This window comes from Tympanuchus pallidicinctus, unplaced genomic scaffold (assembly GCF_026119805.1).
Source record: "Tympanuchus pallidicinctus isolate F22 unplaced genomic scaffold, pur_lepc_1.0 scaffold24, whole genome shotgun sequence".
NCBI lineage: Eukaryota > Metazoa > Chordata > Aves > Galliformes > Phasianidae > Tympanuchus > Tympanuchus pallidicinctus.
The window spans coordinates 6,562,429-6,577,245 of record NW_026294741.1 but is presented as its reverse complement, the minus strand read 5'-3'; the positions used below and the strand labels follow the sequence as shown (position 1 = coordinate 6,577,245).

The 14,817-nt window shown below is 48.4% G+C and overlaps 3 protein-coding genes across 4 annotated transcripts in view; 2 read left to right on the top strand and 1 right to left on the bottom strand.

Moving 5' to 3' along the window:
• Positions 1–7,679, top strand: part of CAMKK1 (calcium/calmodulin dependent protein kinase kinase 1) — an 87,541-nt gene extending 79,862 nt beyond the window's left edge. Inside the window, exon 17 of one of the 2 annotated variants that reach the window (XM_052688729.1) lies at positions 2,970–7,679. In XM_052688729.1, the coding sequence (XP_052544689.1) occupies positions 2,970–3,042 (73 nt within the window). In that variant the 3' untranslated portion in view covers positions 3,043–7,679. Of the gene's footprint in view, positions 1–1,395; positions 1,583–2,969 lie in introns of those variants that run through there. The other variant, XM_052688728.1, reaches the window with a different exon arrangement.
• An 887-nt stretch (positions 7,680–8,566) lies between these two features.
• MIS12 (MIS12 kinetochore complex component) lies at positions 8,567–10,189 on the bottom strand. Its single transcript, XM_052688731.1, has one exon. It carries the CDS (start codon positions 9,978–9,980, stop codon positions 9,348–9,350), a length of 633 nt encoding a protein of 210 aa, XP_052544691.1. The 5' UTR covers positions 9,981–10,189; the 3' UTR covers positions 8,567–9,347.
• Positions 10,190–10,395: 206 nt separating this feature from the next.
• On the top strand, positions 10,396–14,473 carry DERL2 (derlin 2). The gene is made up of 7 exons (XM_052688730.1): positions 10,396–10,533; positions 10,827–10,892; positions 11,126–11,199; positions 11,625–11,718; positions 12,231–12,426; positions 12,967–13,057; positions 13,594–14,473. The coding sequence occupies exons 1-7, from the start codon at positions 10,441–10,443 to the stop codon at positions 13,697–13,699; spliced, it is 720 nt and encodes a 239-aa protein (XP_052544690.1). The 5' UTR covers positions 10,396–10,440; the 3' UTR covers positions 13,700–14,473.
• The last annotated feature ends 344 nt before the right edge of the window (positions 14,474–14,817 follow it).

Here is a 14,817-nt window from a genome sequence, read left to right as displayed (position 1 = left end):
AGATCCTGCAGACCAGCCAGGTTCAGCCCTGTTGTTTTATAGTATGTGCAAAGACACACTGATCACTACTGAATTTTTCCAGTTGCAGTATATACACAGAGGCTTTTTGTTTTTTTAAGCCAGCTGTTCATTGTTCAAAGCTAAGTTCTGGGTTTCTGTTCGTATTTGCCATATTTCTTCTGCTTGCTCTAGATTTTTCCTAATTGAGTCAGCACTGGTTTCACTACATTTTATTATGCTCATTTATTGCAACTACTACCTATCAAATTAATTGCTGTGTTTTGACAGACCCAATTTACTTTCCCATTATGGCTGCTACTGCTAGTGATGACACGTGGCTGTGTGGGGAATCGGTCTCTATTTAGGAAGCCTGCCCTACTCTGAGAGAGCTGTCACTGTCCTTAGGGCCTTTCTGTGCATGTAGGGTGGAACTGAGCAAGCCAGGAGGGAAATGTGGCTGACAGCTGAGCCAAGTCTCACACCAGGAATAGCTTCTCCCAAAGTGGCACAGAGGTACCTGCTCTATGAGGGCCTTGTGCTGAGAAAGTCCTGGGGCTTGCTGCTATGGGACTGCTCAAAAATACACTGCAGAGATCGCTAAGGCCAGCTATGTTTTCAGCATCATCTTTAACAAGGTAACACTTACAGACTGGGTTTACATTTGCCTGGCATTTCTGCTTAAAATACTGCCTTGGTCTCTGCTGGTGTTCAGCATCAGTTTCTTCAGTCAGGAAGATTTCGGATAGGTAGCGTAGATTCTGTCAGAACAGAGCCAAACCCAACCAGTAGCCATATTAATTCTCATTCTAAAGAGAGTTGTTTGTCTCGTGGAAGAGCTGTGTCCCACGGTGCAGGTAGGTGTTCTCACAATCTGACTAAATCACCAAATGTGGCGTGGGATTCTCTTCTGACAAAGACTCACCATCAGGAGGATTCTGTAGTGACACCCCGTGCTCACATGCCTCTGCCTGCGCTGAGCTATCAGTGCATCACCCATGGTACATGCTGCTAACGCTGTGACCATGGCGGGACCCTCAGAATGCCAAACAGAGAGGCCCAGGTAAGTGCTTATGGCTGTCAGCAGTGTGCTGGAAGCAGCCAGGGGCTTTTGGCAGAGATAGGAGCTGAAGTGGGTTTGTGTCAGTGCTAGCAGTGCTCATCCTCATCTCTCCTTTGGGCTGCAAGTAGACTTAACTGATGCTCTGTCCACCATTTCATTCTGCTTGCTAGGCTTGTTAGGTGCAGAAATACAAGCTTGTTTGCCTGCTGTCACTGTCTTCATGATCACTTTTTTCCTTTGTCTCATTGTTTTGCTCTCAGGGACAGATTCCTCTTAAACACATCTATATATTTGCATCCATCTTTAAGGTAATTTGGTGTTTATATTTCCCCCAGGTGCTGTAGAAATGTCTCCCCCCTCAGCCTGTGTGACTTGTGCAGTAGTGACAGCATTCTGCTCCATCCTCCCTTCCTATAGGAGCAATTTTACTGCAGTAATTCTCTGTATGTGTGACACTAATGTTTATATATACTTTTCCATTGCTACTATTCATCATTCTTTTGTGTTTCCTTCTGAGAGGAAGGGATGAAAGAAGCCTTGCTCGTGAGGCATGGTCTTTTTTCATTCAAGACTTGTTTCAGAAGTGAAGGCACAGCACAGCTGTGGTCCTTTGCATCTGACATGGCTTGAAGAAGTAGCCTCCAGCTAGAGGAACCTAAAATGTCCTGAGGAGCTGGTCAGGCCCAGAAGGAAGTCCACAGTCCTCAGTTAACCTGAGGTTCACACACAGCCTCCCTCGGGTCAGCAGCGGTGCTTGCGGTTCATAGAAAACCACTTCCAAGTGATGGAAGGGGCCCTCTTTTGCTTATGGTTTTCTGTAAACAAGCAGAAATCCAAACTTCCCTGCATCTCTTCTCCCTCACAGCTTGCCTGTGTTCTTGGAAGAGAGGAATAGGACATCAGCAGCCCAAATGAGGGCAGAACTTTGGTGTTTAACAGTTGACTCAGTGGGCGCTGGGAAGGTGTGAAGCATTTCCCAGGAGTGTGCATGCTCTCATTCAGCTCCCTGCAGGTTTTCCCACTCCTTTGCTGTTCCGTACCGCAGATGTTTAGGCTGCAGGTGCTGTGTGCTCTTGATGGACACACAGGCCCATATAAATACTAAGAGGCTGTGATATTTTTGTGGTTGCTCTGGTTAACAGCAGTGCAATCTGGATAATAGTACAGTTTGGGCTTTACTTACACGTGGTTTAAGAATGCAGCAGGAATAGTCTTATTTCTTTAAAAGAGACATTTAGTGGAGACTCACGTTCAGCCTCAGGCCTCACACATGAGCCCTGGCTCCCATGCAGAGCATGAACTCCTCGATCTCTGCTGCCATGCATACAGACTGAGTTTAGTGAACATTCATAGCACTGTGCAGACGTCGTGTCAGCTTGCTTTGTGCTGCACCCCTCCTAAGGCAAAAGCTGCTTGGGGTGGCAGTGAGCATTGGGTGCAGGGCAGGCAAGGAGCCATGCTGTGCTGAGCAGGGAGCTCAGGGTGGTGCAGTGTTTAAGGAGGGGGACGATAAGCAGTGAAGAAGGGGCTGCTTTTGGACTCCTTGTAAACAGTCCACGCTCAGAGTTCAGGGTCAGGTTTGTCACAGATGCAGAATTTTGATGATTTCTTTGTTTGTTTTTATTTTGGAGGGTGAAGCTGAGTGGGCAGCACTGAAAAATGTCGCAGGGCTATCCAGGGAAGTGTAAAACTGCAAAGTCACATAGCACTGCAGCGCACTGAGCTGGGATATCCCTAGTCTGTCTACATGGTACCAGCACAGCAGGCTGGTTTGTTGCTATTCCCTCTTACTGTTTAACACTATTGACCCGGGTTGCCTGTTGGAAAAAACACAGCTTGCTTGATTTTTTTTTTCTTTTTTTTTTGCATACTTACCTCTAATCTCTCTGTTTCTGTGCTGTTCATGTAGAAAACAAGGGAGCAGAGAAGGAGGCAGGGACTCAGAGCTGCCTGATGTGTGTGAAGATGAAGCTACATCCTGAAGCCACGTGGCTGTTGCAGGCTGGTTGCTCACGTTCTGCTGCTGCTGTACCCATCGTGGTGTTTGGCACACATCTGCTCACATCGCAAAGTCCAGGGCCTGCAAAGCAAAAAGCAAAACGGACCAACCTAGCAAACTGAAAAGGAGGAAAAGAGCAGCAATAAAGAAACGAGCGAGCCTCAGCTGGCAGAGGGCTGGCTTGGCCTCTTGGGCAGCTGTGTTCCTCATGCGAGGTGTCCGTGTGCTCCTGTGTGTGCCTTGCTCTCCACTTGTGCTTCACGTGTGAGCTTTGTAGTTGGGTGTCTTGACCAATGAATGTTTTTCTTTGCAATGCAACAAACCAAACGTCTCGTGGGTCATTCACCCTGGAGACCTTTTTCTTGCTTTTTTTTTCATCCTCTGTTTCAAAGATCAGGAAAAAAAACCCGACATCAGAGCGAGGTCTTATGTCAGAGAGCAACTCTTGCTGCACTCATAAAGCATTCTGTGTACCAGGACACAGTCCTGTTCAGTTGGTGATAACATGTCTGTGGATAGCAGTTACAGAAGGCCGAGATCTTCCTTTTGGTGTTTACACTGTCACTCTCTATGCCTTTTTTTCCCTCCTCCTCTTAACCCTTAATGTAAACCCTGCCAGCATTGATAGCTTTGTTCATGGCAGTGTTGTAAACTATAACAACTACATGATATTTCCTGTATGTGCAATGAGCCTTTGGATGCCACAGGGCTGAACCACCAGGACACACCGTTACACGTGAAGGCTTAGTGCACAGGAGACATCTGCTGATGAACTCTTCCCAAGGAGCTGTGATTTCATTCCATCACCTGCTCCCAGTCCTGTGCACATGGGTGTCGTTATGAAGTGTAACAAGAAGTGACAGGTTTGGCATTTATCCCATTTAAGGGTGATGTCCTTTCACACACATCTCTGAGCTCCTTTAAAATGTGTGCCTGATGCTTTTCAATTCTGATTTCCTGGTAAATGGCCCAAAATGGGAGAGCTCTTGAGGATGGGAAACATTATGGAAGGGTTTTAAAGCTAAGGAAGGTTACAGAACACAAATGGGATAAAAATTAAAACTTGATCTGTTGTTGCTTAAGACCATAGTTTTTAATTTTAAGACTGTAATTTTATGCACGTGCTGATGCTGCTGATGGCAATCCATAGATTGCTTCCAAACTTGGGATTAGAAGCTTCATCTCTACGTTTGGCAACAGGTGAGAAACTGCACTCGAGGAGCAGATGCACTCCTTTCATCGGCTGCTGCCTGCACAGGCTGTGTGTAATCAGGAATTTCGCTCTTGCACGCCGAGAGTAAAAGCCAGTGACATCAATCCATCCAAGTGCACGCCGGTGTTTTCCTTTGAGCTTTAGGGGGTCTAAGCATGCCTCCAGAAGGTCGATGGACTGAATTCTTGTACTTAAAGGACACGATTCAATTTGGTTCCTTACTGACTTTTTTAGGTTAACCATGAGGGCTTGGGGCTTGAGTCCCTCTGATTCTTTTGTGCCAGGGGATATGCATACAAGGATTATTAATAGCAACTGGTATACTAATTTTCCCATTGTGTTCACTGTAGATTAGTTTGGTTCCTAATGATTTTGTAGCTTGGCTTTGCTTCCAGTGCCTTCTGCTTGCCAGCCCCTGCCTGCCACCTCTTCACCCTCCCCTCCGCTCGTCTCCAGCTGCCTCGCAGTGCTGGTGGGAACCCAGAGGCAGTCTGCAGCCTGGGCTGTGCCCCACGTCCTGCCTGTAAATACTGGCCAAGGCTCGTGGCTTGGGGTGTATTCTTGGAGTTAAGGTATTTTGTCAAGGAGACCTTCCATTTTTAAATCAGGGAGCAGGATTATATCCTGTAAATGTTAACTGCTCTGGGGCTGTGTTCTGCATCACTTGCACACAGGTGTTCTACCAAGCCTCCATTTGTCCCTCTGCATGCACCTGCAGTGCACTCAGCATCCCCCGAGGGCTGTGGCTGTGCTTCAGCCTAGCACTGTGATCCATCCCTGCGCAGTGGAGCACTTGAACGTGTGCCAGAGCCATGTTGAAGATTTAAATGCTGCAAAAGGGAAGGAAAATGAAGGTGGAACCTTAGCGAGTTTGAGAGCACGCTGGGGCTCTGCAAACGCAGAAGGACGTGTTGGGACAAACTGCACAGGGGGGGTGGTTGTGCATGGAATGCCTGCACACAGCTGGCCACATTTGGGGCACATGAGTCCTCAGTGGGTCAGAGCGTGAGGGCACCATCATCAGGTCCTGCTGCGCAGCCTCAGGGGAAAGGCAGCAGCAGTGGGCAGAAAGAAGTCCCTAAGGCTGGCCACAAAGGCAGGGGGATAAGGAGAGTGGGAGAAGAGAGCAGCTGTAATCCTTGTCAGCGTGGGTCTGCTGAGGTCTGAGCAACGCTTGGGTGGTGCTCACAGAGCTGTAAGGCCACAAATGAGGTTTTATTTATTGTGCTTTTTAACAGATGGTAGGGGGGAGAAGTTTGCTAACGCAGGTGGTTGTTGGGTTACTCTAAAAATGTGCAGCTGGGGGAGTTAATGGGGGTGAGGTGGCTGGGAAGCTGCTCAACTAATGAGACCAAGCAAATAATTACAGCTTTATCTCTAGTAACTGGTAACCAGAGCACTGCTGTAGTTTTGGAGAATTGAGGAGAGTGGGTATTTGTTGTGATTATCCCAAAGTCTGCTTTGGAAAATTGCCTTTTTTGGCAAGAGAAATCCTTCTGGAGCTGTTTCTGCAGGTCCAGGGAACAGAAAGTATCACAGAGCTGAGCTTTTGTCAGACCTTGTTTCTCTAGCCAACCTGCCAGCTTTGTGGGTTTGCCCTTCTATCTCCAGAAACTGCACATGTCAAAATGTGGGAGCAGCACAAGCAGCAAGGACTGCTGGAGTTGATCCAGGAGCTCGGTGTGACTTCTGCAGGGATGCTTCGTTCACTGAGCTGCAGTGAAACTCTTGCTCGTTTTTACGTGTGTCAGGGCAGCTAGGAGCATTGCTGCTCGTACTGTGAAGTAAGGGATTCAAGAGAGAATCTGCTCGTGACGAACGCCCCTGGCAAGGCAGCCCTTTTGTTCACTCTACAAAGTCGTTAGCTGGATGTCCAAATATTTGCCTGTGTCCTCGCTGTGAGCACGGGATGGGATTTGGGGTGGCAGGGCTGCTGGCAGTGAGTGGGTGCTGTGGGCTTTAGTGTTTCCTCTGCCCGAGCCCCGCTGGCGGTGCTGCTCTGCTAACGGGTGCCTGACGGCTGTGCTGTGCAGAGGGCTCCTCCTGACGGCAGGCGGCTCTGGTCAGCCTTTAAGCTTGGGGATGGGCCCAGCACGGGCAGCTTTGATGGCAGTTTCTCATTTGGAGCATCTCTGATCTCCAGGGGGTCGTTTGTTCCTCTCGCTCCGTTAACAGCTGCAGCTCTGCAGTTTGGGGGGCAGTGAATCACAGGACAGGATCGCTGAGGTTGGGAAAGATCTCCAAGGTCATCCCGTCCACCTACCACCAATATTCCCCACCAAACCGTGTCCCTCGGTAGCACAGCTAAACGTTTCTTGAACACCTCCAGGGACGGTGCCTCCTCACCTCCCTGCACAGCCCATTCCAGAGAGAAATTATTCCTGCTATCCAACCTGAATCTCCCCCAGTGTAACCTGCGGCCGTTCCTCCTGCTGGCAGCTCTGTGCTGATACACTCCAGGATGCTGTTGGCCTTCTTGGCTACCTGAGCATGCTGTGCTAAGTAAAAATCCTCATTTAATATCTCCTGGCTGGTATGAAGGAATGCTACAGTGTGTGCCTGACGTATTGGCAGGAAAACATTGCTGTGAATGCCACACTTGCAAATAGATGAGCTCTGCAGCTATTTAATGACACGTCACAGCAGATATACGTAGATAACAACTCACAGCACTTAAGAAGCTGCCTCAGCCAGCCGTGTGTGTGTGCTGTCCCTGCTCTTGCACGGTGATTTCCAGTGGTGCAGCTCCAGGAATCGGATGTTCCTTCACTGTTCTCACAGTCACGTTGCTGCCCGTTTGTGCTGCCGTTCTGCAGTGAGATGGACCTGGCCTGGGAGAGGGAAAGCTCTGCCTGCGGGCTGTGTCTGAACGAGGGAGGGATGTGCAGAGGACGGAGGGCTGCAGAGCTGTGGAGCCCTGCCAAGAGCAGGAGCACGCTGTTGTCTGGGCTCTGGGGACAGGAGGCATCAAAACCTGATGTGTAGGTGTAACTTAGTTTGGGTTCTCAAATTCTCCCCCTTACCAGGGCTGAGCAAAGCAGTGAAAGGGATTTCTTTGCTGGCCCTGTAGGCCACATGCTGAGCAGCACGCTGGGTGCTCTGAAAAACCATCAGCTCAAGAAAAAAAAGAAAAGCTATGACTTTTCAGGATATAATTCTGATCCTGCGTGCCGTAACCTTGCTGCTGTTACCTGATTTCCACCTGTTGTTAGTGTTTAAGTCTCTTGTTCTGCTCGGTGTGAAGTATGACTGTGCTCTGACTCCAGCATGATGTATGTGCACTCAGTACAGTAATGGCACGTGGCCGTTACCCTGTAAATATGTACCATGAATAGAGAGGCTATTTTTTGCATGCTTTTGTACTCTAGAACCAAAAAGGACATGACAATAAAGTCCACAGAAACGAAGCATGGTGTGAACGTGGCTCCTGACGCGGTCCCTGTGCCGGGGGACGGCCGTGCCTCCACTCGAAGGGTTTCCTCACTGCCTCTGAAGGCTGTGGATGGGGACGTAGCTGGCGGTAATGGGGTGGTGCAGGGCTTGAAGGCCGCTCCCCCTCATTTCCCTTAAATGGATTCTGTTTCCAAACGGATTTCTCCAGCAGCAAATTAGAATTTCATGCCTATTATAACATTTATTCAGAGCTGAATTCTACTCTAACGCCGTTCCAAGTAGTAATTATTACAAATTAAGGTGGCATGAGGGAATAATAATAACGTGTTTCAGCAGGAGGGTGACCGGCAGCGAGCAGCAGGATTTCCTCTGCAGGGAAGCGAGAGGTGAATTTCCTGGAATAAAACAGAGCAGGAAGAAGCTCTTTTCTTTCATAAAGGAATTCCAGAGATATCCTGAAATGAAGGAGGAACTGCCAGGAGCCACCAGGCGTTCTTTGCTCGGCTGAATCAGATGTTGCACCACTAATGCAATCTGAATGCACATTCTTTGTGCCCCATTTATTTTAATGCTTCTGGGAGGTCACGGAGCCGCCATCGCCAGCAGCATCCCAGCCCCCGGCCGTCCCTGTGCCTGTGGCTCTCTTTGTTCCGGCAGGAGCAACCTCTCAGGAACAGAGATTCTGTTTTTCAGCCAAAACAGACCATTTCCTGATACTTCCCCTCCCCCCCCCCCCCTTTTTTTTTTCCTAGAGTCCAACATTAGACAGCGATTTCCTTCCTCTCAGGAGTGGCACTGAGTGCTGCAGCTCACACACAGCACACAGCTGAGGTGCTGCTTCACTGAGCTGCTCCTACGCCCCATCTCCACAAGCTCTAGAAGAATGAAATGCTAAACCTGCTTTATGCTTTTGATGCATCTTTTATTGCAGCAGTGGCTAACATTTTTCAAGCATCCACGCTCGTTAAGTACCAATTACTAATTACTACTTCAAGAAAATCGGCCTGTACAGGAGAGTTATAACCTGAGAGCAGTGCAGAGGTGCACAGACAGTAATCTGTTTAGAATGAAGTACAGATAAAAAAGCTTAATTAAGTGACTTCAAATGACTCAATCACACCTGTCAGCCTCACAGCATTCAGGCAGCGATGTCTGATAAGCATTAATAAAATGAGCTTCACTGGTCAGTAGGAAAAAAAGACACTGCACAATAAAAATAAATCAACATAAACTGACGTAGGAGAAAGTGGCTGAGTTGCTGATTTCCTCCTGTGGCTTCTGCGTCAGCTGGCTGAGCAGCACAGCACACTCCTTGCTTAACCACGAGCCACCTCTTCTCCTCTGTATTCATATAACCTTACAGAAATGCTTTGTTTATGTCAAGGTTGTTCAAACAACATTAAGGCCAGGAAGGTGTCATGTTATCCAACCAAGGACTCATTCCCAAGCACTGCTGTCAGAGCTGTCTTTCCCCAGACAACCAAGGCTTTTCCTGTCCCTTATTCCCGTATTTGCTGGGCTGGTGCAAAGTGACACAGCTCCACAAAGCTCTCTCCAGCAGCACTCAGTGTGGATCCTGGCAGGACTGTGTAGGGAAGGCACCAGAGATGCTTTGGAAAGATAAACCCCATCATTTGAAGCGAGCCATCCCAATGTTCACTGTTGCCTTTTGGGGTTTTCCATTACAGTAACCGTTGCTGTTTCTTTATTTTTTTACTCTTCCCTTCAACGTCTCTCAGCACATCCTGCAGCTTCTTACAGTTCTGTGTCAGGAACACCAAGCTCTCTTTGAAGTTGCTGGTGCCACGCTCCCTGCAGACGTTCTCCAGCCCATCAAACCACTGCACAACCTTCTCCAGCTCGGCCTGCACAGCTCTCTGCTCCTCCAGCTCTGCACGCAGTGCCTGCCCGGCGGCCGCCTCGGCCCTGCACTGCTGCTGCAGCTGGGAGATCTCATCCTGCAGAGCACGGAACTCCTCCTGGCTGTAGGGGTACTGCTGGTGCACCCTGTCCTCGGGGAGCAGCACGTTGTCAGGGATGCTGAGCACCAGCTGCAGGAGCACCTCTTCCATCTTTCTGAAGAGCTGGTCGAAGCGGGCCTTCATGAAGTGCAGGAACTTCTCCGTGCTCCTGCGGATCTCGAAGCGGCTGATCTGGACGTCTGGCAGCGCCTCGAGTTTCTTCAGGATGACGCTCTCCACCACCACCATCATCTCGAAGAGGTAATCCTGGAACGCCAGGTAGATGCGCAGCATGCACGTCTGCGGGGTGAACCCGAAGAACTGCGTCTCGTAGGCCATGGGGTGGACCGACATGGCGGAGGGAGGGCGGCCCGGGGGGCGGCGAAGGCAGGGTGGTCGGAGCCTGGAAGTGCGCGGGGAGCCGGAGGGGAGCCGGTTCACCTCCTCGCGCTCTTACCACGGAAACTGGGACGGGAAGGAGCTGCTCCGCCACCGCCCGCCCGCTCCCCTCAGACGGCCCGATCTACTCAAGTCGAGCTTCCCGCTTCGTTCGAACTCCCTCAGAACGGTAGCCAATCAGCGACCAGAAGGTGGCGGAGAGGATGGAGGCACCGACCAATCACCGAACGCTCCAGCTCACGGGGGCGGGGAGCTTGTGGAGAAGGAGAGAGGCCGCGCTCTCCGCTCGGCCAATGAGGATGCAGCATGGCTGCGCGGGCTGCGCGTGGCTCGGCTGTCGATTGGCGAAGGGGCGGGAGATGTGCGCGCATGCGCGAAGAGGAGGCGGAAGCGGAAGCAGCGCGGGGGCGCTAAGATGGCGTACCAGACCTTCCGGCAGGAGTACCTGCAGGTGCCGCCGGTGACGCGGGCCTACACCACAGCCTGCGTCCTCACCACCGCCGCTGTGGTGAGATGGGAAGCGGGGCCGGGGCCGCGGGGGGTTCGGTCAGCGAGGTGGTCCCGTCCCTTGTCCTCCCTTACGGGCGGCGCCGGGCGGGCAGCGCCTCAGGGCCCCAGGGGGCTGGGAGGAACCGAACCCGCGAACGGCAGCGGGCGGCCGAGCCGTGACGAGGCCTTGCGCTGAAGATGTGCGCGCTGACTGCCGCGGTTCGGCTCCGCGCAGCACGGCGCTGGTGGCTTGTTTGTGTTTGTGTTTGTGTCCTGCTTGGTGCATTGATTCGTTGTTCTGTTCTTTTCCAGCAATTAGAACTAATTACACCCTTCCAGCTGTATTTCAACCCCGAATTAATATTTAAACACTTTCAAGTAAGTGGCTCCTGATGTGCAACAGGTTTTAAAGTAATCTGGTGAGCGTGTAAGTCTTCCTGAAGTGCAGTGCTGTAGGGGGCTGTAACTCCTCACATGGAGGAGATGTGTGCCTCTGAGCCCTGCTCTTACATTCACTGACTGTAAGGGAGGTTTCTGTTACTTTGTTATTTTCTTTTCTGTGTAGCAATAAATTGTCACGTCTAAATGCCTTGTGTTTGTGTCATTTCCAGGTATGGCGGTTAATCACCAACTACTTATTCTTTGGACCAGTCGGCTTTAATTTTTTATTTAACATGATCTTTTTGTATCCTTCATGACTTTTGTTTTTTCCCTCCTTGGAAAGCAGAACTCCATAATGGCTCTGTGTGCAAGCAGGTTTAATTCTGCTCTGTGCCAACTTACCAAGAGTTCAGTAATGCTAGGTTAGCTGATGGCCTGGGCATCAACGGGATCTCTGTAACATATCAAGCACTCTGCCATTTATTTCTGTGCTGTCATGAATCTGTTGTACAACTCAGGTCCTTCAGCTGAAATCCAGTTCTGAAATCCAGGGGAAAATTCTTAGTAATATTTCTATCCTGGAATTGGCCACTCTGCTGAGGCACGCAGGATGAGGCAGTTAATGAACTAAACTGATACACAATCTTAAATCATATAAATGCAATCTTTTCCCAGGGGATCTTTGTCTAAACTCATTTGTTGTCCAGTTTCCCTGACCTGTGACTTCAGATACCGTTACTGCCGGATGCTTGAAGAAGGCTCTTTTCGAGGTCGGACGGCAGATTTTGTATTTATGTTCCTTTTTGGAGGACTCTTAATGACTGTATCCTTCCTGTTTTTATTCCAACATACTGTAGTCAAGCAAAAGATAAGTGAAAGAGAACTCAAAATTTGCTGTTCATTTCTCTTAATTCTTAGATGAGAACATTTTTCTTTGTAGCACGAGAAGCAGTAGTATTTTTAAGTAGCTTTCAGTGCTTTGGACTGTCACTTCTATCAGACGTTAGGTTGATCTTTCATTCTTTTTGCTGCTTGACAGAATTATGGAAGTAGATTGGGGGACTGCTCAGGTGCATAATCATGCCTAGGTTATCTAATAAATGCTTTTGCTTCAGTGGTTTCATGATGAATTTTATTTTGAAGTGTTCTCGCTCTGGATACACTGCATCCTGCCACAGGCGTTGACTTTGATTGACCATAAACGTGGTTTACCTGAACGTGGGAAAGAAGGAAGAATTGCTTGGAAAACGTGGGATTATAGATCAAGCTGTCAAATTCTTCTCATGCTTGATCTCAAACTATGATTTGGTGAATTTCTTTAACTACCCATTGGAGATCTTTGGCCTGTTTGTAAACTTGGTTTTCTTGGGCCAGGCGTTCACAATAATGCTTGTGTACGTCTGGAGCCGCAGGAATCCCTACGTCCGTATGAACTTCTTTGGGCTTCTCATCTTCCAAGCTCCGTTCCTACCTTGGGTGCTGATGGGCTTTTCACTGCTTTTGGGGAACTCCATCATTGTGGATCTCCTAGGTAAGGAGCTGTAAGAATCACAAGGCTAATGAAACAAGAAGCATGGGAGAGAAAAAAACAACAAGAAAAACAGCCCCAAAGGCTGGTTGCCTCTTGTGGCTTACTGTTAGTTGGTCTCATGTGAAGGCAGTGCATTTGTAGCAGGCGTTTCTGATTTCCAGACTCTAGCATATTTTGTGCTGTAACGATTAAAAGAGCTTCTGAGGCTTTGGCTCTTTCTTGCTTGAAATGTGTGCAGATACACAGTCTGATTGGTATGACACTGTTGATACAGAATGTAATACTGTTCTTATTAACTCAAGTGAAGCTGTAATATTATTTTATAATGACAGCCTGTTTTGCCTGTGTTAATGTCTTACAGTGTAAGTTGCACTCATCGTCTGAGACAACACGTTTCACTGGGTTTTGTATTCTATACCTCATTATATATTCTGTGAAGAAAAGAGCGGGTGGTTTTTTTTTTCCCCTAAAAATTCTTAAGTATTTGTGAGGTGTAAAGAAGTACTGGAAAATAACCATTTATCTTTCTTCATGTACTAGGCATTGCAGTCGGGCATATATATTTTTTCTTAGAGGATGTCTTTCCCAATCAGCCTGGTGGCGGAAGGCTTCTGAGAACACCATCTGTGCTGTAAGTATTGCTTTCTGGTTTGGAACAGATAAAGAAGCAGTGCTTCTTTATCTTGTGTGCTTGTGTGGAAAATGCTCTATAACTCGACCAAAGTGACTTCTAGTAAGCAAGGGAAGTCGAGTCAGAGCTGCAGTATGTCTGTACTCTGTATCTAACTTGTGTGTTGCCAAACGAGGGAGGGGATTGTGTCAAGTGTCTAAATGGAAGCTTTCTTACAGAGAGGAGTGGCTGAGGGCTTTGTAAAGTCCTTGATTTGTTAATGCTTAGTAGTGGTTACAAACTTCTGCCTGTTGGTGGCACCAAAAGTGCGTGCGAGGAATAAGAATCCAGCTGTGTATGAACAGAGTAATCATTGAGTGAAATACAGCTATTACCATCCTCATTTCACAGCTTCGGCAGATGTCGCTGCTGGTATTACTGAGTACTGCTCCTACTCGGTTTATGGATGTGCGTAGAATTGGAGCAGTCTAGGTTTTATTATTATGTATTTTTATGTATTCTCGTGGAAAGAAAACAAACTGCTTTCTGCTTTCCAGGAAAGCAATATTTGATACACCGGAAGATGATCCTAATTACAATCCCTTGCCAGAAGAACGGCCGGGAGGATTTGCGTGGGGAGAAGGTCAGCGTCTTGGAGGCTAATCAGATGGCTGTGCCAAAACCCAGCAGTGACTGGGAGAGATGAACCTGGAGTTCTGTCCCGGGGAATCCCTCATTCTCCATCGCAGAAAGAACGCTCTTCATCAGCTCTATGGTTTTGAATACAAGCACTTTATGAAATGGCAGTCTAATCCAAGACACTTCCAGGCTACCAGTGTCTTCCTTAGCCGGGGAATTTACTGTGCTGGTAATGCGAATGTTCATCCAGTGGAGCCAAAAAACTTTAAACTGGAAACCATTTCCTGTCAACTTCAGTTAACAAGACCATGAGTACTTGTTTGAAGTGATTTCTAAAGCATTTTTTTCAAGTTATTTGATACAGGAAACTATATGGGGAACTTTACAGGGGACAAAAAAGCCTTTTTTAACTCCTTTTTTAATTCTTGGATAAAACAGCTTCAAGATGGGTAAGAGTGCAAGTCCCTATTTCAGTGGTAAATGTTTTTTAGTGCGAGATGGTAGTGTCTCCAGTCTTATTTGAAGTGTAAGAAATACATCATTCAACATAATCTTTTTGGAACGTGCCTCTCTGTGAACACACTTGCAGGCTGTTACTACACTGTGATGGTTTTTCTCCCATAAACTGTGTGTTGTGACAACCAGGTGTGACTCTGGTTGGCTAAATGGGGCCACACCGCCTGCCTCCCGCACAGGCACACTTCCAGCAGTCCTTACGTTCCTTGGAGCACTAGAAGGAGTCTGGTGTTGAACTGTTCGAGTATCTCAGATAATGAGTTGAATAAAATGTTTTCTGGATTTTCTTTTCGTTAATCTTTTGTATGATAGGCTGGAGGCAGGGATGGGTAAGCAAGCTTCTCCTGCAGCTGTTTCTGAGAACTGTGAAGAAAAAGGGTGGTACAGTGAGCATGGTAGGGGTGTAGCGTGTGTGTGTCTGTGAAGTTTGGGGGGGAGGGCTGCAACACCGTGCAGCAACAGGACGCCACCGTGGGTTTCCTTGGAGCTCTGTTGATTTATAAATACAAGGAAGTCCAAGAGCTCAGCTCATCTGCTTCAGCCACGCTTGGACTCCATCTGTCCCGGATAGCGGAACTGATGAAATCCACCATTTCGTCCCGTGTTCAGGAGCCGCGGCGCTGCTC